General features: G+C 36.0%; 1 protein-coding gene across 1 annotated transcript in view; it reads right to left on the minus strand.

Moving 5' to 3' along the window:
• The window catches only part of SYNE1 (spectrin repeat containing nuclear envelope protein 1), a 246,712-nt gene that overhangs the window by 177,597 nt on the left and 48,699 nt on the right, over positions 1-20,416 (minus strand). The window contains exons 28-43 of the mRNA XM_088142170.1: positions 19,396-19,549; positions 18,410-19,038; positions 17,542-17,721; positions 16,563-16,713; positions 15,263-15,421; positions 13,618-13,800; positions 12,777-12,878; positions 11,696-11,899; positions 7,868-8,075; positions 6,986-7,098; positions 5,170-5,375; positions 3,296-3,451; positions 2,314-2,605; positions 1,465-1,637; positions 545-854; positions 118-282 (exon numbers count right to left, since the gene is read on the minus strand). Coding sequence (XP_087998296.1) covers positions 118-282; positions 545-854; positions 1,465-1,637; positions 2,314-2,605; positions 3,296-3,451; positions 5,170-5,375; positions 6,986-7,098; positions 7,868-8,075; positions 11,696-11,899; positions 12,777-12,878; positions 13,618-13,800; positions 15,263-15,421; positions 16,563-16,713; positions 17,542-17,721; positions 18,410-19,038; positions 19,396-19,549 — 3,385 coding nt within the window. The remainder of the gene's footprint in view (positions 1-117; positions 283-544; positions 855-1,464; positions 1,638-2,313; positions 2,606-3,295; positions 3,452-5,169; positions 5,376-6,985; positions 7,099-7,867; positions 8,076-11,695; positions 11,900-12,776; positions 12,879-13,617; positions 13,801-15,262; positions 15,422-16,562; positions 16,714-17,541; positions 17,722-18,409; positions 19,039-19,395; positions 19,550-20,416) is intronic.

Genomic DNA, 20,416 nt, shown 5'->3' on the forward strand with positions numbered 1-20,416 from the left:
CCAGCCAGTGCTGGTTCCAAAGTAGTTAGCGTGTTTTCTATCATTAAAACTCATTATGCCGATATCTTAACACACACATACAAAAGTTAATAATAAAATTATGAAACAATTTCTCACATTGATTTTGGCCAGTTTTTTCGTTATGGTAGACAAATCCCCTGAGGTGTCTGACCAGCGGTGAAGCTCTTCTTTTGCTGAATGAAACCAATCAGAAAATTCATGCACTGCATCAAGGTATAGCAAATGGTCTTTGACAATATCTTCCACTATTCTCATTTTTTCCTGTAAATCAAAAAGAGGTTGTGTTCAATACTGTGTTTAAGGAACAGAAACAATTTTTTTCTTCAAACCTCAGCTGATTTTTTTAAAAAACACGTTACAGTTTAGCATGATGTGTGAATCCTGTCACGGACTCACTGGTAACTCATGTAATTGTGTTGACTGTATAATATAATTGTATTAGCATCATTATATTGTAACTTTGAGATCTTCTTGATTAAAACTTCTGTAATTGTGGGTGGCATATATATTACAAAATATTCACCTTGGCAACTGTTGCAATATTTGTGAATTTTGTTTTCAACTCCTCTTGAGCAGTTTCTCCAAAAGAATCATCCTGTGTCTTCTCATGCAATTCTCTGACTTTTCCTATGAGCTGATCTAAGTCATTAGAACGTTCTTCCACTTCTGAAACAATAGTTTGGAAGCAGTCCAGCTGGGAAAATTTCTCTTTTAGGCCATTCTGTGGTTCCAAAGGCTCTTCCACTCTGTGGACTACTGAATCCAACCATTGATCCAGCTGGCTTTTCTTCTCCAGATAGCAATTCCACTGATTTATCACAAACTCCAACAAGCTTAGTTAACAGAAACACACATTGAAATCAAAATCGGAAAAGCTTTTAGGGAAATAAATTGAGTTAAAACATCAGGTATGTTGCAAAATATTTGCCCCAGTATGATTCTCCATTTGTAGATAAGCAATAAGGACGTATTGTAAGTATGGGGGAAGGAAGAAAAGGCTGTCCAACTGATTCAGGATTGAAAAAGGGCTTAACGTATTTTTCTGTATATTTTATATAATAATTCCCTCCCTCCCTCCCTCCCTCCCTCTCACCTTTTCTTATCAACATTTCTGTTGGGGGGATGAAAGCTAATACCTGCCATTTCTTTAATTCATTCTACTTAATGCTGGATTTGAAGCAATTTTTCCCTCCTTCAGGAGATCTCCATCTCTCGCCCTACACTTTTGGGAAGGTCCTATTTTTCTCTGGTGAGGTGAAAAGTACAATCAAACGAAGAGGAGGCAGGAACCCTAACCCTAACCCTTTTATGAATTTCCCCTTTTCATTTATCTTAGGTTTTAAGCAGTATCTTTTACACAATGGAAAATTGATTCAGGAAATCATAAAGTGTTCTCTGAATGAAGAAAATTACCAGAATTAAGCAGCAACATAAAGGTTTTACCTTTGACAGCTCACTGAGGTACTGATAATGCTGCTCCAGAGATCTTTTAATGTTTGCAACTGGCTCTGAATCACTTTCTGCCCCTCTTCATTACTTGACTTAAGGGCTTGTTCAGCTTTGCCAATGGCCATGTTTAACTTGACCTCTCCTTCCCCTTTCATTAACAGGATTTCCTAGGACACAAAAGAAGGTTAAAGTTCCAGTTCAATATTTTATAGAGAAAAAGAATACCTATCCACCATGTTTTGCATGGTTTTAGCTGCACTATAGGCATGACAAAGGGAAAAGGTTTTATCCATGTAGCTTTGTCCATGGACAATATTGTAATCTAGATTCTTGCATCCTGTTGACTGTCCCTTAGAGGATTACCATTATAAAATTATGTAAATATTTGGCATTATATATTTCTAAAAATATTATGATAGACTTTGTAATGATCTTGAAATAATATTTTGGGAATAGATGGCTGCTTGGTGACACAAACTCAATGGATATTTTCTTATTTTGAAATCAATATTGGATTGATCTTTTACCACTGATGATGACCATCATCATTTCATGATGATATCAGAGTAGCTCTGGTGTTAAAATGATGCCAGAGTTCACTCTCTGAAGATGTTCCATATTACTTTTATCCAGATATAATATAATCAGACTTAAAAATAAAAGTAATTATAAAGGGCAAAGTAGAAAGAAGATTTGATGGAAAGATAATTTAGCTAACATACGTATGGTCCTGGCTGGTCAATCACTGATTATGGGGAACAGTTTCAGTTTTACCTAAACTTTAGAGGGGTATTAAGACAAAAGTTCTTCCATGCCAATACTTCTATTCTTTTGCTATTTTACCTGAATTTGCAAGTGTCGTTTCTCCAAGGTTGTTTTGTTCCCAAGGGTGCCCTCAGCATGGCTAAGTTTTTCTTGAACATCCTTCACCCAGGTCCACATATCCTGCAGAGCTTCTTCCAAAGTTTGGTGATCCTGGAGGGCTATCTGAGAGAGCCTCAATTTCTCCTTTACTTCCTTGATTAAGTTCTGATAAGCAGAAAATTGCTGAGAAGCCAGACGGACCTCCATTCCAGTGCTGTAGTCTTTCTCACCTAAAAACTGTGCCTTCTGAGAAAGTTTATCGAAGGATTCTCTAAAGAAAGTATGTAAGATGTAAAAAAACAACAACCCTGAGTTATAAATGCATGGATAAATATATAATTATGAAGGAATATGGACAAACCATGCTACTGCAGGAAGATATTTAAATATGGTTCAGATATGAAAGCTAGTAGCTTCCCACAACAGATAAAATCACAATCCTTATAAATATAAAAACTTGGGACCTACTAGAACATGATATGAGCACTAACACTCAGGCAACTTAAACTGCTACCTTGTTGCTTGTTTCATATGATGTGACTAATTAACAGCAACAAGATAAACACTTATCAATCAGTTGTAGTGAGAGGTGAATACAGCTGAAAAAATGGCAAAGCTGAATCTGTGCTTTAAATGTGCATTATAGTGAAATCATTCTTTTTCAGAGATACTAGAAAAATGAGTATGAAAATTACATTCCTTACTTTCAAATATGTGATCTACTTTCAATTATTTCCTAATGCAATAATGTGAACTGTGCTTAATAAAATAGTTCAATGTTAGAACCAAATTCAAACTTCAGTTATTTATTGACTTCTGTAAATAATGAAGCTTACAGAGTTATAGTTTTCTGAAGCTGTATTTCAGAACAGCTGAAATACATAAACAAAATATAGGGTCATTTTTATAATCATACTGCTAATAAAAAGAGAAGAGATAGTTAATAAATATGGTTTTATACCTTGCAAGCAGAAGTTCTTCCAAAAATCCTTCTACTTTCTGTAACTCATTTTTCTTCTCTGGGATGTGCTGTTTGTTTTCACCCAGAGCTTCGGTGTTTACCCTTTCCTCCATTTCATGAAGCCATAAACTCCAACTCTTGCACTGGTCCTCAAAACTGGATAAAACAAACAAAACGTAACAGTACAACTACTTTCAGATAAATACAAGATGCAACATGCATCTACTTCATCTAGAAGTATCTTAAAAATATGGATGTCTTTTTGAACAGCAGTGACAAAGTACTTCACTATAACTGTAAGTGTTCTAAAAATACTTAACAAGGATCTAAATATGGCAAACAAGACCATGAGAATTATTGTGATTCTGGAACTTTACCAATTCTAAACTGCGATTATTATCACAGTCAATGAAGAAATTGAAGATACTGCAAAGTTTGCTCCTGAAACTGTTTTCAAGCAATTAAACTTTCATATGATAATTATGTGAGCAGCAAAGTAGGGCCATTGTGCTTCTGTTCTTCCACTGCATATCACCAACAGCCTTGTCTCCCTGTTCTCATGCATATAAGGGGTGGAAAGCTCTAAGTAGGGTTGCAAATCACTCAGAGATTCTCCACATATAAAGCAGGAGCTTCTCTCCAAACAGCAGATGGCAAGAAGGATGGCTGGCCAACCCTCTATTACGAGTTTCTGATCATGCAAAAATGAACACTCAATACTGCCTTGTTTCCACCACACATAAGATTATGCATTTTTACTGGAAATATTATCTTCTAAATCTCTAGGTTGAAATAGAAAAAAATGCAATAATACATCTTACAGAACATTCACTTTGCAATTGTACTGGCCATTATTTACTTTTTTTTTTTAAGTTATACTCTGAAACTGTAGTTGTGGATGGCCAGATAGAAATAGCAGAATGAATGGGCAGTCAGCACTGAATTTTCCAATGCTTCAAACTAGAGTTTTTATGGTCAAGGTCTCAAAAGAAGGTAGCAATGATCCTATAGCTAGAATAGAAACAAATCATACAGTATATAACAGAACTAACAAGAAATGTCAGCGATGACTATATAGACAAGAAAATCATTATCAGATTTGTTGATGATATAATTTTCATGGCAGGGGGAGGGAATTCACATTGTTTCCTTTAACAAGAATGATTTAAAATGATTATGAATTATCTTTACAGCACTGAACCATATGAGATGATTTTGTATTTTTACAAACAATTTAATTTGGGTATTTTGGATAGGCCATGGTTCAGTAGTTGAGCACATATTTCCATGCATAACTTTCTAGGCTAATTCCCTGACATCTCTAGTACAATTCCTAGATAATATGGCTGGGCAAAATTTTTGTTCAAGCCTTTGGAAGGTCACTGCAAAACTAGCTCCCCCAACAGCATAAGGCAACACAGGTATATATTACATGGGTATGTGTGGATAAGGAGTAGCTATTTTATTTGCTTTACCCATTTTTATAAGTAGCCTAGCTACACATCTTAATTTTTACTTAGTTTTATTTAATAAACACATTCTCTGCAAGAGATATTCTAAATCTGAACATCAAGTCCCTAAAACATCATAAAACCCTCACATCTGTTGGACATGGGGAAAAGAAAGAAGTGGCAGAGAACACCTTCTGCAACACAACGATAATCTAAGCTGCTGAAACAGCAGAAGGTTGACAGATTTGTCACAAGCAAGCAAGTTTCCCCTGTAAGTAATGCTCCTCTGCTTCATCTATCCGATAGTTATGACCCTCTAGAGTGGGATCTACAGGCTTTCACAGAGCAATATCCTTGTCCAGGGCCACAATAAACTTTTATAAACATGATATACTACATATAACATGTATATTTGAAACCTACCTTTCCAACTCTGCAATGCATTCTTCCAAAACTTGTTTATCTTTCAAACACTGTTTTAGAAATGCTTCAAAGTCCTGATGAGCTTTAGAAATCTGGTCTTGAATTCCATTCACGGATGTTTTAGGCAAGTAAGTACACAAATTTTCTCCTTCCTGGCAGGCTGATTCCAGTTTAGTCCTTCCTTCATTAAAAGAGTCTAGCACTTTCTGAATAAAACAAATAACACAAATGTATTTGTGAAAAATGAGAAGGAAAAAATGGATATGAAGGGAGATTGTACCTAACTTTCATCTTGTATCTAACTTTCAGGAAGGTACTACTGTAGTACAACTGTACAGGTACTACTTTATGTATGCATATAATAACTTTAATCTGTGGTGAGTAGTAATATTTGTTGATGATATAAGAAAAATAATTGGAATAAGCTACAATGGAATTTTTCCAGACTGGATAAATGAGAAACAAAATGGCAAATTACTTGTGTATATATGATGTAATGTTCTTTGTGACTAAATAAATAAATAAATAAATAAGTAAGTAAGTAAGTAAGTAAGTACATCCCAACAATATGCTTATAAGTCCTCTTATAAGTCTTCTACATTCAAGAAACCTTTTTTTAATTGTACAAACACTAGTGCTGACACTGTAAAAATAGCTAATATTATTACTATAACTTTATGGAATGTTGTTTTTATCAGTACAAATATGTATTTTTATAGTACTATATGATATTTACACTTAAGCTTTATATATCAACTGATAGGTCATTTGAAATTATGTGGATAACTTTTATTTATCTACTACCTTTTAGTGGTGAGAAAGAGTCTGAAAACCCAGAAGGGATTTATGTTTCACTGTATGATTTTTTTTTTAATCAGTGCCTTCAAGTCAGTGTTGACTCCTGATGACTGCCTGGACTAGTCCCTGCAGTTTCTTGGCAAGATTTTTGGAAGCGGTTTGCCATTGCCTCCTTCCAAGGGCTGAGAGAGGGTGACTGGCCTAAGGTCACCCAGTTGGCTTCATGTCGAAGGCGGGCCTGAAACTCAATCTCCTAGTTTCTAGCCTGGCGCCTTAACCATTACACCAAGCTGGCTCACACTACAACAAACTGTATGAAATGAGGACACTGGAAATCAGACCTATATCCTGCTGATTCTTTGGACTGTAAATATGCCATTGGATACTGCTCCATTTCTATAGCTAGAAACTGTAATGACTGGGTGGAAGTCAAATTGCAGAAGTCCAGTGCTCCTACCTGATCAGATTCAGATCAGAGTACACTATTTATATTCTGGACAATTCATTCTGTTTGTCTGAAAGGGATTTTATAGATCTTTTTTCAACACTACCCATCTTATATAAACATATTGTGGGACTACACATTACACCTGCATACAGCTGAATTTATCTTTTGTTTATGTTTACTTTAGAAGAAAAGAGATTGATTGTACTAGATAATTAGGACCACCCTAATTATAAATCAAGAAGTTTATTTTTCCCTTTTTAACCTTTGGGGAAGGGAGAAATTTGAACTCAAAACAGCTGGGGGGGGGAGAGAGAGAGAGAGTTAATCTTCCTGAACAGTATAGTACTCTTGGTTTGGATCAGAATTCTATGAAATAACTATAAAAGGAAATTAAGAATGCATACTGTCTGTTGCACACTGTGATGTAAATTCAGTATTTGACCTTTGTAAGGTAGTGTTTTGACAGCATATATATCAAGCACAAAAAGAATTGCTCAGTTATTTCCTAATGTTACCCAGATAGGTCTGCAAGCTCAGCAATGTGGAACTCACTCATTCCTGCAACCATACCTGCAGTTTGTGGAGTTTTGCTTCAATAGCTTTACTGTCCCCAGATGCAATATTTATGTCTTTTACTGCAATCTTCTGACTAGAAAACCAATTTTGAAATTCATGCATAGATTCTTTGGGAAAAAAGTAGATACCAGGCATTATAATATAATACAATACAATACTGCTAATTTATATATTCCATACTTAAAATTCAGCAAGAATGTTCTATTTTAGTAATGGTACAATGGTTCTGGACTCATGAGACCTCACAAAAGCCTATAGAAAAGAAGATGGCAAGAGAACGCAAGCTGTACCTTTGCAAAGAAAACAAACATAACAAAATGAAAATAAAAGTTGAAATGGATTACCTAATTCCTCTATCCTAAGATAAGGATAGAGAAAGAAGTCATAGGGAGGCGAGGTAAACCAATGATCTAAGGAATACAGTACAAGGAGTGAGGAAGCAAATGAAGAAGCTAAGTAGTAGGATGAAATTGTGGAATCCATAGAGGAAGCAACAGAAATTTGTTAGAGAAAGCGAGGAAACTTGTCCATGCATACATGTACACTCACACAATGAAAGCACATACTCGTGCACATAGGTAAAAAGTGAGAGATGTTCCCAATATTTGTGCTTGCCCCTACACACATGCACAATAGTAGTAATAGCCAGGACACTTTTTCAAAATTACTGATGTGTCCATGAAACCAAGCAGTAGGGGACTTGGAAACACCCATAAAACGTGCTTTCAGTAACAGGAATTATATGAAAAGCTAGACCCAAAATGAATTAATGTTATAAATGGAAACTTTATACTAATACTGGCATATTTGTCTCCAGTAGTTTCATACATTCCTGTGGGCTACATGATTCATTTATTAAACTCCATGAGAACTCACGTAAGAAATGTTTTTCTAGGGATTCCTGTAAAGAAGCCTGTGTTTTCAAACTCAACTGGTTCACAGTTTCATACTTCTTTATCAGTGAGGTTATAGTGCCTCCAAAAGTTTCCAACTCCAAGGATGGATATTTGCGGCAAAGGCTGTTAAGCAGTTCCTGTGTAGAATCAAAATTGTTCTGCTGTTGCCGAATCTCTTTCTGTATTTTCTGAAGGAAAAATGATATTATTAGGGCATTTAAATACATTAGAACATTATTTAAACCTACTTTATTGACTGTTAAGACAGTATATAGCTAAAATCCAGTAGAACACAAACTTGCAAAAAGTTGTGCAATGGTCTGTTCTGCTTATCTATTCTCACCCATTTTCCCACTTAAGGGCATTTCCACATGTGGTGTTTATGCCATTACAAGACTAGTTTCATGTCCATGTGATCTTATGACTATGTTTGTCAGCACAATTGATTTATCCCAGTCAGGGATAAAGTTCAACAGGATTCATATTGGACTCAGTTTTCCAATGGAAGCACTGCAACTGTGAAGAGCTCTATGGTGGTTTATTTTCTTTGCCTTATCCTGGCTCTTAGGATCACTCCTTCTTATACAAATTAAGCTGCTGAAAATAATTCTTCAGAGTTTTAGATGGAACACATGGATGGCATTCAAATAGGCCTCCAGGATCCTCATTGTAAATGCTCGGGTTTGTTTGTTTTTTTGCTAAATAGCATATTGTGAGCTAAGAAGACAGATGGGTGTCTGGATAGTGCACTCATAGCCTCTCATTACAGAGAGATTTTTTTTCACGAACCTTCTCTCTGTAATGAGAGGCTTAAAAAGAGCATGTTCAGGTACTTTCAAAATGTAAGAGGCATAAAACAGCATGCCGTCAGCTCAATGAAGCTGGCAAAATGCTAATAAGTAATAAAGAAAAAGCAGAACTATTCTGTCTTCTCTGATAATATATTTTCTACCAGCAAACTGTGATGGAGAGGATGAAGGGGTAGAACTGAAGCCAGACAGAAACATGCCAAATGTATCTGTTTACTGTGAAAGTATTTAAATTTAAAGGGCCAAGTGAATTGCATTCTAGGGTACTGAAGGAACTTGCTGATGCTCGAACCACAATCTTTTATGTATTGTCCTGAGAAATCTTGGAGAACAGGTGAAGTACCAGATGACTGGAAGATGTATGTTGTCCCCATGTTCAAGAATAGAAAAAAGAGGTATGAGAGACTGCAAACCTCTCAGTCCAATGCTGGTACCTGGAAAAATTCCAGAGTTGATTATAAAGCAATTTCTCTATATAAATCTTGAAAGCAGTATGGTACTTACTAGAAGTCAGCATGGATTTATGAGGAATAATACTAACCTACCTGAAATATTTTTATGGGAAAACTTACTGGTAGATTGTGGAAATGTTGACCATATAATATATCTTGATTTCAGCAAAGCATATGATAAAGTTCTCCATGTAGTACTCCATTTTGATTAGTGAGCTAAACTAATGGGTGATAGCATGATAATTAACTGTGGATGATCGCATGATAATTAAGTAGAGATATATGGTAGCTGGCTTGAAAATTATTCTCAGATGTCATCATGATTTCTTATCAAACAACAGGTATATACAACACCATTCCAGTTTTTTCCTGGTGTCAGGTTTCTTCCTAGGTCTCTGTCAGCCTTCCCAGGTAGACCAGACAGGAAACATGACCAGGTGAACTAATTCTACTTTATTGTAAGGCTACATTAACAAAATCTTACAACTCTGAAAGTACAAATTTCCGGCTGTCTCTTTTTACAGCTTGATAAGTTATGGAAGATTCTTTCTGAGTTTCTTTCTGTGCCCGTTATGCAGCTGAGGGCGCTCCTCCCAACTTTTTATCTGATCATTTCCTAGGCAGCATCTTTACCCTCCTCCGTCTCCCAAGGTCATTCCTCCATATCATACAGTCTCTCTCCTGGAGACTATTCCTCTCTAGCTCTCCTGCTAATTGTTTTACTGTTTCCCTCCCCTGTTTCCCTCCCCTGTTTCCCTCCCCTGTTTCTGGGCTTCTGAGAGTGAAGATGGCCTCTCTCTGGGTCTTCATTTCCCCTCTCCCAGGGAAGCCACCTGTGGACCTTTCTTTTCCCTTCCCAACCAGGAACACGAACTGCTCTGCACATTCAGAGAACTTCACTCTCCAACTTTTCTCTCCAGCCACTCTGTTTTGCGCAGTCTTTTTCTCTCCTCGCCTTTTCTCCACTCCTTCTCTCTGTCTCCATTTTTTAGTCAGACTGGCAGCATGTCCCCCAGCAACTGAGAAGGTGGGTGTCCTCCCAGGGGTCCAGTCCCTAACACCTATATACGAGGCTGGACCAATGGGATGCTGTCTCTACATCTCCCCACAACAGTTCTAGCTAGCAGCCAGGTCAGCTCATCAGCCCTTGTGATAGCACAGCTCTCCTTCAAGGCCAGAACTGAGCTCCTTGTCCCTTTTCTCTTTCCATTTGCTGACATACACTACCACAACAGCAGGCATACCAGGGCACTAAAAACCATATGCCACAAGAAGCTAATCATAAAAAAGATGGACATAAATTTCAAAATGAGTAGGACAGGCCAGAAAAATGAGCTAAAAATAACATGAAATTTAAAACTGACAAATTAAAAGTACTTTACTGAGCAGAAATCAAATGCACAGGTATAGAATAGGAATGCCCAACTTGGCAATAGTACTTAAAAAGGTTTTTGAAAATAACTGATTATAAAATGAATTTGAGTCAGGAACGTGACAGGTCTGCAATAAATAAATAAAACAAAACCCACACAATTTTGGGTTGCATGAACAGAAATACAGTTTATTTATTTATTATTATTATTATTATTTGGCATCAGTCAGACTCCATACTACCTGAAAATGATGTCACACAGAAGAAGCTAAGATAATATTCTCTCATTCCAAGGAGCTGGATGCAGAATATTGGATTTAAGTTATGGGAAAATACATTCCAACTGAATGTTAGGATTTCCCCCCCAATTATCCACTTGGAGGCATTCACAGAGTATTTCAAGCAGTGGCTGATCCATGATTTAATATGAATTCCTGTATGAAGTAGGGTATGGCACTAGATGGCCTCAAGACTCCTTCCAGTTCTATATCCCATGGACTGAGGCTCACCTCCCAAGGACCAACATCGGAGAGAAACTGAGAATGGGGGAAGTCCTTGGAACACTGACTGATAGCCAAGGCTTAGCAGCTGCTTTAGAGTAGAAATGCTGATGGATCTACCTTACCAAACTTCAAGATATCTGAGTCCCATGCTTTGTGCTAAAACCTCCAGTCAGGGCAAAACTGGCCTATTAAGATGAAAGCTGAATAATTTCTAAATCAAAAAAAAAATATCAAGCAATCCAAAGGTACCGCATTTAAAATTAAAGAATAGTCCATATCATGTTGCTGTATCTATATGTTGTCAACAAAAGAACACTTTCTCAACTGCTCATTTCCTCGGTATGAAATTCTAATTTTTCTTGGAGATAGATGAAATTCATGTACAGAAACAAAAATGGTATTCCTCTGAGGCAGATACATTTTGCTCAGAAGACATTAGTTACAGTCATGTGATCTGGGGCATTATAAATGCTTTTTTAAGCACAGCATTAATGCTGACATCCCACATTTTATGTTTCCCATTAAATGGCAGTTAACCTCTAATGAAGGTTTGATGAAGACTGCAAATAGTGAATTTGTTCACAAAGTCTGTTTTATGGGATTGATAACAAAGTGAGTGCCCTATATTCTAATTTGCTCAATAATTCTGTTTCTTGGTTTTACGCTACTTACATTGACTGTCCCAAGACCCGATGGATCTTGACTATGAATGCAGTTTAACAGTGATTCTTCTGTACTGATAAGCCAGTTTTCCATCTGAGTAACAAAGTTATGTAACTGTGTCTTCTGAGAATTAAAATCCTTCAAAGTTTCTTTAGCCATCTCGTACATTGCTTTGCTATGCACCATCTTCTTCTTTAAATCAGCATCTAAAAACTAGAAACAAATACAGATACATTAAAGTCCTGCAATTATTAAAACTGAAAATAAAGTAATAGTAAAGACTATTCCAACATAAATTCATAAAACTGACAGACACATGAAAGACATATTTGACTTGTTTTAGCTAAACAGAAACAACTAGACAAACCACCCCACTAAAAGTAAAAGAGACTACAGCTATTATTTAGGCCTGACTCAAAAAAAAAAAAAGTTTTATAATATATTGATGGTTACTAATAAAATATTACAGTGTATTTTTTTCACAGCCCACAAGAAAAGTGTCCTTGATCAGGTGACCATGATTTTTATATTTTTATAGATCTTTCTCTGCTCTACCATACAGCAGTAGATGGTTTTTGAAGCTGGCAGTTGGTCCTGAACTTTAGCTCTATATTTTTATAAAAATTTGGAATGGGAAAGGAATATTCATGTCCTCCTGAAATGTTCCTGAATACAAAGAAGGATTGGCATTTAATGGACCTCAAAATTCTTTCTGCAGACAATGAAATGAACTGCTCTAGTATTCTCTCAACTTCCTATAAACCTAGAAATTGATAGACACCTGTCAATATGGCTAATCAAAGTGGAAAATCACTAGACTTTTCTGTAACTCTTTGCTATCAAACATGTATGTGTATGCTTATAAAAATTATGTACAAGCTCTATTGATTTCTGTACTTTTGTATTCCCTACAGAGATTTCAATATGGAAAAACTATACCTTTATTTTTAAATGACCCATTTTGCTTCCAGATTGATATTTGATGTATCTATTTTGCTTCTTAACCCCCTCTGCCCCCCCAAAAAATGCAGGAAAAAAGAGTCCAGAACAAAAGGATGCTCCTCACCCCAGCTAGAAAAGCCTATCTTACCAGAAGAATTGGTGGAAGTTCTTCTGCATTTACCAACTCCTTAAGCTCATATATTTTTGAATTCATTTGCTCCAAATTCTGTTCTTTGTGCTTAACCTGAGACTGTAAAAGAACACATGGGGAAAATGAATGTCTCCGTCATATGTTAACATTTGCCATTATTCATGCAGGGGAAATTTAAAATATTGCACTTGGAATAAAGTGCAAGGATAAATCTTTTGCTCCTGGCACACCCTTGCTCCAATTGAAAGATATACAACAAATAGTTATACCATTCTGTGTACAGATAGTCCTGACTTAACAACCACAATTGGGACTGGCAAATCTGTCACTAAGTGACATGGTCATTAAGCAAGACATCATGTGACTCTAACTTGTGATTTTACTGCCAGCTTCTCCATTGACTCTGCTTGTTGGAAGCTGGCTGTGAAGCACACAAATGACAATTAGGTGACCGTGGGACGCTGCAATGGTTGTAAATGCCCACCAGTTGCAAAGCTCCTGAGTCTCAATCACGTTACCAAGGAGATGTTGCAGTGGTCATAAGTGAGAGGACCAGTCATAAAGTTACTTTTTCAGCACCATCATAACTTTGAATGGCCACTAAACAGGGCAGTTGTTAAGTGAGGGCCTGTAATGTGCCAACAGATGGGCTTCATCTTCCAGAAGTCCTCAGTGTGCAGATATTCATTAAACACATTTTTTACAATGAAGGGCATTCTGCTACAAAAATGTAAGCACCCAGCTTAGAAAATCTAATCATACTATACTCAGTTCTCCTAATTTTATCGTGTGCTAAGAATTTAAAATAGGAAATAATAAATATTGTGTATCATGGCACCTGAAATTCATCCAAGAAAACTTCAGTTCTTTGACAGCTGGCCAAGTTGTTTATGATATCATTCAACTGGGAGATGGAGTTATTGCACCATCCTTCAATATTATCATGGATTGCTAGTATGTCTTCCCACAAAGTCACACTAACACTCAACTTATCTATGTTGTCTTCAATTTTTTCTGAAACCTGTTAAGCAATGAAAGAAACCATTTCATTTCATTCTATTAAATCCAATCTATTATAGCTTGCATGCTACTTATTTCCAAAGAGCTCTAACAATAATAAACATCAAGCAATAATAAAAATCATAATAGTCTACAAAACAAACATCCCCTAATGGCACTACTCAACAAACACAGGTCAATCCTCATTGTCTTCAAATGCTTTCCTAAAGAGAAATGTTGTCAAGGCTCTTTGGAAGTCCAGCAAGGAGGGGATCATCTGGATATCAGGAGGCAATCTGTTTCACAGAAGGGAGAGGAATAAGCAGCTGCTCTGAGTTTAGTCTGATCCTGGTCTTCCTCATCTAGATCCTAGTAGCCTCTAAACACTAAGTCAGAACATCCACCACATTGCCTGTCCAGTGAGGGAATAGAGGTGAATAACTATCACCTCACCCAGAGGCTTTACATAGATGCTAAACAGCAGGGGAGAAAAGGACCAAGCCCTGTTGGACCCCAAAGCCAAGGGCCCTTGGGCCTCTCTCCCATCCATCACCAACCTGATAGTTAGGTTATTACTTGATTAAAGAACTCTCAATTGATGAATCCCATGAGTTGTCATTAATTAACTATCTAGTGAGGTTAGTGTCTCCCACTCCTGGTCATAGAGATATTGTTTATGGCTAAACAAGGATGTTCTAGATTATACCATTTTCCTCACCATATTTGAGAAAGAAGTGTGACAAAATGAAAGAAAGTTTTTTTTCAAAATTGCTCAATTCTTAAAATTTTTTAGAAGAAAAATATTATCAATTGTCAATTAAATGCCATTTAATGTAATCCTATTTCCCAACTAAATTGCTATCAAATGAAAGGCTTCAATTAACTTATCTTCTGGAGTAGATGTATAAATGGTGCCCTAACCATGGGCTGAGAAACTGATAACAAAAACTACCAGGTTCAAAAACACAAACTTGTTTCTGTTCAATTATGAAAAGATAAATAAATAAACTTAATTATGTTAAAATGTATGCTACAACACCATAAACCACATGGTGTTATGTGGAATACAGTAAAAACAATTCAGTTTCAAATTACTTCTGCAAGAATCAACTTGCTAGTAATTATACCCACAGAATACTGACTGAAGTAGTAATGGATCAAAATCCATGGTGAAAGAGAGCAGAAGATGTTTTAAAACGAGAAGATACTCAAAATGCTAAATTATAAGGTGGTTTCATTGCTTTTGCCTTAGCTTTACAGGGAAACAACATCACCGTAGCTTATTCAGCAAATCATGGTTAAAGTCAACTTAAGCACGCTGATGATGATTATTGCAATGTGTTATGCTATAATATCCAAATTTTGTCTAACAGAAAAGCTATTTCAGAATAAAGTATTCTGTTCCTGACAAAAAGCTTTTGTTTTAGTTTATATTTTATCGAAACATTCAACTAGCCAAACTTAATTTCAAATGTACCACTTACATCTAGCCATTTGTCCACAGTACTGTCCATGTCAGTTTTTACCAGTTCAGCATCACAGTTTGGAATCTTTTTCAGCTCTGCAACGAGGTGTTTTCCCTTGTTAGTGAAGGCATCCAGTTCAGTCTGTCTATCATTCAGCTCATTCCTGGCTGCTTCATGCTACAAACAGGAAAATATTATTGTTATCCATTGGTGTAAACAGAATTCACCATCCACCCTCCCTACTTTATTTTAGACTGCAATTCTCTATAAAAAAAATCTCCTCTGAACAGTGCAGAGGTAGAGTATATAGGACAAGTTATAAAATTCCAAGTCCATCTTATCTCGCTCCCCCCTTAAGAATTATTTTTAATGTTGGCCTGCTATTATTCTGTTCTTACAATTTATATAAAATACTATGTACAGCCTTTGTGCATTGTAACTGAATGTATACTATTCATTTAATTATATGTATGAAGTATTCTATTAATCTGATGCTTGGCATGAGTTATGTCAGCACAAGATATCACAGGAATTACAAAATTGACTGAAGAGGATACTTTAGCATAGGAAACTCCTCCTCCAACTATCTCTACAGGTAGCTGTTTTTGACACTGAAAAAAATTGGTTTAGGGAAGAGGATGTTATACAGTTTGGGCAGGATTTATGCCATGTAGCCAGAGGATCTGGGATAAATTTAGACCAGCCCTTTGAAGCACTACAGAGAAAGGGTAACGGCAACTTCAACAGACAGCAAAGTACCAAGTAGCTTGGTAGTTACCATTGTCATTTTCAATAACTGAATATGGCATTATACAGAACTGGCTATATGCTTGGAGCGCTGTAGGATGTAAAAACAACAGACACTAAGAGAGCCTGAAGCCAAATTAAAGAGGGCCTAAATACCCAGGTAAGGCCCTTGCTGTGGTCTATACCAGGGAGAAGACACAGGATAAAAAGTCAGGTTGATTTTAATTCACCAACCGAATCAGAGCATTATAATAAGGCAGTTTTCCTGTAGATAAGTGCATCTTATTCCTGTTTAACTTAAGATGTGATATTCTTTTCTGCAAGCATATCTCAATTTTGATTTGAATATTTTGAATATTTCCTCTGCTGCACATTTCATTTTAAAAAGTAACAGCTCATTGCAAAGAAACTATGCTGGTCTTTGACCACAATAAATATTTGATTTGATTTGATTTGATTTGATTGCAAAGAAATAAAGATCTGCCCTCAAAAGTGGAGATTTAAGGAGCTGATTAAGAAACTAATACACATAAAACTAACATATTTTAAGATGAATATACTTTAAAACTACCTTTGATAAGGCCCATCGCATATCTTCCTGATCTTTTAGCATGGCTTTGGTCACTGTTACATTGCTGGCAACCTCTATTGTTTTTGAAACTGCACATTTCAAGTTCTGATAGTGTCTCATTATATCAAGAAGGGCACAACACTGCTCCTGCCTGTAAAGGAAAGAATCACTGTGACATATACACCAGAATATATTTTGAGGCCTGATGATGATTTAACAGATAACATTTCTTACTGGATTATGATTTCATTCTCTGATATTTTCTCAGTATCACATATTTACTTCAATTCATACATGGCATTAAAAAACAGAAGTATACGTAGCAGCAGATAAAGTAATGTAATTATATTATTTATTTATTTTTTTATTTTATTTTATTTTATTTTATTGAATTTCTCTCCCGCCCATCTCCCCTACAATAGGGGACTCTGGGCAGGTTACAAAGACATTAAAACTATAAATATATATAAAATACATACCATATATACAATTAAAACAGTACTAGAAACAAACAAAAAAAATCCAAGAAGATGGAGAATCAGGGCGGGGACAGCCAGCCACTACAGGGCTAGCCATCTCCCTGCTTGAGATGTTCCCTCCCCACCCCAGGCCAAGTGGCAGAACCAGGTCTTCAAGGTCCTTCGGAAGGTCAGCACAATTACATTATGCAATTAGCAAGTTGTTTGATTTGAATACTGCTTGCATTGCCACCTACTCCCAGCTGAAAAATAAAACTTTAGAGCAGGGAAGGATGTCTACTCTAGACTTTCCCAGTGTCCTGATCTTTTTGCTGTAGGAATATAACTTTCCCTGCCTCAAAGTTACGCTTATGGACCCAAATATAAGAATTCTCATTGATTTTACAACAGAGCTATATATTATTACTAAAGACTGGTTAAAACGGTAATGATTTGTCCCTATAATCACCAGGAGTTGAACTTGACACAATGGCACATAAGTAGGTAAATAAGTAACTTACCTTTCTTGGATTAATTTCTTAGTATCATCCCAAATGGCTTCCAAACAATTAATTTCTTTGTCAATTGTTGGGGCAAAATGTTTATCTTTTAGAGCAATTTGCTTTGTTTTGCTCATCAGCCATTTCAATTCATGCTGGTGAGAATTCAATTCATCATCCAACTGATTAAAAATCCTTAATCTGTAAATCAAAACATTAATTACATTTTTAATTTGCTTCTCTGTCCACCATTACAAAATAAAAGTAACATAAAATATAACACACTCATCTGTTTCAGCATCTTTAAGGAAACTCTGGAGGAACTGTGATTACATTAATGGAACTTTTCTATAAACATGACTGATATCAGTTTTAGCATTTCTACCCATATAAACAACGTTAAAAAAATCTAGAATCATACGTCACACTTCCAAACTTTGCTTTGGAAAACTTAAGCAAATGTTTAATGGGAACTAACAGCCTATGGTCTAGTTGTATTATAATATTTTTACACATAAACATTAACATCTGAAATACTATACTCAAATATCATGGTACTGTTTTATCAGGACCCACTAACATAGCCCAAAAGGGTGTGCAAATTTCTGACTTATCCAGATCTCTTCATGAAGTGTTACAAAAAACAGTGGATGGGGGAAAACCAAGGGTTTTAATTAGGTTAGATGCTTCAGCCACTATATTTGCAGTTTAAAATCAGTCTATATTAAGTAGCGGTTGAGGTAATTGGTTTGAGTTCATACATAGCACTTAGAGCCACAACTAAATACATTTTAAAAAAGAGTATTTCCCCAGCATATCAGTACTTCTTTTAATAATATAAGATTTGGGCATATAAATAACTGTGAGTCCAGACTTTCACTATGTTTACCTTTGCTGAACTTCCTGAAGATTTGGTTCTTTCAGTCCTTCCTTGTCAGCCCTTTCTTCAAGATCTTCAATTCGTTTTAAGAGGTGTTCTTTACGCTCTATAATGGATGAACAAAGAGCACTAAGGGCTTCTGCTTCACTTTGCTTAGATCCTAGCAGAGACTGGATGGATTCCAGTTCTATACAGATATTGTCGGCAATATTACTGCAGGAACTCCTTTGCTCAGAGCTTCCTTGCTTCAGATGGTACTGGGCTTTAGTAAGGGATACATCTAAACTGGCTGCTGTAGATTCCAGTTTGCTGACATCTTGAACAACTTCACTTAGCTTCTTCTTCAACACTTCTGATTTTGACTTGTCTATGTTTCTAGTAGTTTCTACCTTTTGTCTCAGCTGGTGAAGTACATGTGATGCAGTTCTATGAAGCTCTAAAAAGGCCTTGAGATGGGGAAGAACATCTTTACGGCGGTTGATTACTTGATCAGCCTCTTGATACAAATGGAGACAGTCTTCAACCTTATTTTGGAATATACTGTGATCTTCTGGCTGAGTGAAAGAACACAACTTTTCAACATGACTCTTCAGACTCTGTAGCTCTTTGTATTTTCCTTCCACTTCTAATTTATGTTCCTATAAGAAGAAGAGTAAGGATTTTTTTTTTATGTGTAAGCCTTTGCTTAGCACTAAACCTGAAAAGGAAATGAGATGCACATTTCTGCTACAGAATAGGTTGCAACAGCTGTTTGGAAATTGACAAGTTGCAAAGCCCATCCTTCACTTGAGCTGGGAGCAGGAGACAGAGCACAAGATAGGAAAAGGCCTCTCTGTACACTGCCGTGGCAATCACTAAGAAGTAACAGGATGGATGGAGGTGGTTCTTTGGGAAGTGGGGACTTATGAGGAAGAACCTGCACTCTGTTAGAGATGCCTCAGAGCTTCTTTGGTAAAATGCTTTTATTTTCTTGGTTCATTATGAACTAAGTTTACCTTATTTTGAAATATAGCAGGCTGTTGATCAGATATATTAATCTCCGATGTTTGTTGTAGTTTACAAAGAAATTGCTTGATCCATTCGGAAAAACTGAGGAGAAGCTTGTCATACTGCCTATGTTCATCAAGCACAGACTGGAGGAAAATTATCCTAGAAGATACCAAGGATAGTAAATATATGGCATTTACACTTTTACCAGAATTGTCAATAGTTTTTGCTTTTAAAACATAGAAAAGGAAAAGAGTGAAATTTATCAGAACACTAGGTTTGCCTTTATACCTGGGGTTATATACAACAATATATACGAAGGCCATTATGATCTGATATAGCAATCTATATAAGGAACTGGGGAATTCATACAGCTCAGGTGAGATTATGCTTTTAAAAAACATTTGTGGCCCAATCATATATGTGTCTACTCAAAAATATTAATCAACCTCAGGAAATGTCTTCTGCATATTCTTCCATATATCTATACATCCCTAGATATACTGAAAAGGTCCTTCTTAAAGTGCACCCAACTTCTGAAACAGAAAGTTGACCATTTAAGAAATGATGCTCATCTCTCATTGTTCAACTTGATCTTCCAAGCTTTCTCTTTTTTTAATCTGTAAGCTTAATAACAGGACTGTTTATTTATTTATTTAATTTAGATAATGTATGTGGCCATCGATCTTATATACATAATCCTGGGCGGCCAACAACAATCCACAAAAAATATGTATTAAAACCTCTAATCAGAAAATATAAAACAAAATTAAAATAACTCTAATATAATAGCCGAGGCATCATAACAAACTGGATATAATTCCAGTGGTTAGGTTCTGCAGCTGCTTTTATAATGTGTATTCAATCTGAGAATTCTGACTATAAAATTGAGTTTAAATGAAAATAAATAAATTAAAAAATATATTTCCAGAGAAGCAGGAATATTAATGTGGTGCAGCAAAACTAAAAATACAGCAAATACACACCCGTTATCTTTTGGGTCTTTAATGACTAATATTATGCCATAAG

Source organism: Python bivittatus, unplaced genomic scaffold (genome assembly GCF_059951505.1).
Source record: "Python bivittatus isolate LINGU-HERP-01145 unplaced genomic scaffold, Pbiv_v1 ctg000020_np1212, whole genome shotgun sequence".
In the NCBI taxonomy this organism is placed as follows: Eukaryota; Metazoa; Chordata; class Lepidosauria; order Squamata; family Pythonidae; genus Python; species Python bivittatus.